Source organism: Plasmopara halstedii, assembly GCF_900000015.1.
Source record: "Plasmopara halstedii genome assembly, contig: Scaffold_3060, whole genome shotgun sequence".
Lineage (NCBI taxonomy): Eukaryota > Oomycota > Peronosporomycetes > Peronosporales > Peronosporaceae > Plasmopara > Plasmopara halstedii.
In genome coordinates, this window is record NW_020189964.1 from 2398857 (window position 1) to 2400132 (window position 1276).

Here is a 1276-nt window from a genome sequence, read left to right on the forward strand (position 1 = left end):
TAGCCGAGTGGTGAGATCGGGTGATCGCGCTCAAATCTCGACAGCTCAAAGCTGCAGAGAAGAACTACCCGGTTCATGACAAGGAGCTACTTGCGATGACGTATGCACTTGTCGAGTTCAGGGTCCACCTGCTCGGCCCGAAACCATTTGTGATATATACAGATCATGCGTCACTACGCACTGCGACTCAGTCGCCCCACCTCTCGCAAAGGATGGCTTGATGGCTATCCTTCTTTGCGAATTATGACTCTGAGGTGAAGTATAAGCCGGGATGGCTGATGCGCTGTCACGCAGACCAGACTATGAGCTTGCTCATGTTACAACTGTAACGTCGTCTGTGACATTTGATATGATTAGGAAGGACATGCCTTTTTAGGAGTTGTGTAAGCCATGTCAAGCACATGCTGTAGGGTTTTAATCATTACACTCTAACCCCTCTCTACCCGGCCCGGGGATTGAACCCTGGACCTCCCGGTTCTGAAGTGAACAGCATATCACTGCACCACAGGATCGGTGTGACGGATTTGATCCGCACCGCGTATGCGGGTGATGGACCCTAAACGGTCAATAAACCGTGAACGAAGCTTTGTCCGGAAGATAGCAGAGGATGCATGTTTAGAAAGGTTTTTAGAGTTTAATAAAACCAAGTCTTCGACCTTAAACCTTTCCATTTTGCCTGTACCCTTTTCATCTGCATATTCTTTCTGCAGGTCTTGGCTTTCAGCCATCGCATCGCGAACGTGTCGTAGGACACTCAGTCTGGTAGACAAGAAGTCATCGACTTCTTTGCGGATGGCGAGGGAGTTGACATCAGCTAGTCGTTCGGCTATTCCTCCCCCACCAACCCCTGAGCCATGGGATGCCGGCGTCCGTGAGACGCGAGGGTGAACCAGCCCGTTCGCGTACAACGGCACGTAGCCGGTAGACGGATGAAATGCATTGTTCATCGCAAACTCTACGAGTAACAACATGGCGCTCCAGCCCCTCGGCATCTCAGCGCAACCGCTGCGAAGAGCGTCTTCGATGACGCAATTCACCCTTTCGGTTCGGCCATCGGTCTGCGGATGATCCGCTGTCGACATATCCTACTTGGTGCCTAGCACTTTGAAGATAGTCGACCAAATTTCCCGTAAAAAGGGGGTCTCTTTTAGAGACAACCGACTCTGGGAGTCCGTGTTGTCTGAAAACACGATTCACGAATAGCATTGCTGTACCGAACCCGTCGATGGTGTCTGGCACCGCCGCCAAATGAGCCATCTTGCTCAATCGGTCGACG

General features: G+C 51.5%; 1 protein-coding gene across 1 annotated transcript in view; it reads right to left on the reverse strand.

The window, feature by feature from the left end:
- Window positions 1-1193: 1193 nt before the first annotated feature.
- PHALS_06997 (retrovirus-related pol polyprotein from transposon tnt 1-94) overlaps window positions 1194-1276 on the reverse strand; it is a gene marked incomplete at both ends in the record, with an annotated part of 1725 nt that continues 1642 nt past the window's right edge. Inside the window, one exon of the mRNA XM_024720391.1 lies at window positions 1194-1232. Within this exon, the coding sequence (XP_024585594.1) occupies window positions 1194-1232 (39 nt within the window). The remainder of the gene's footprint in view (window positions 1233-1276) is intronic.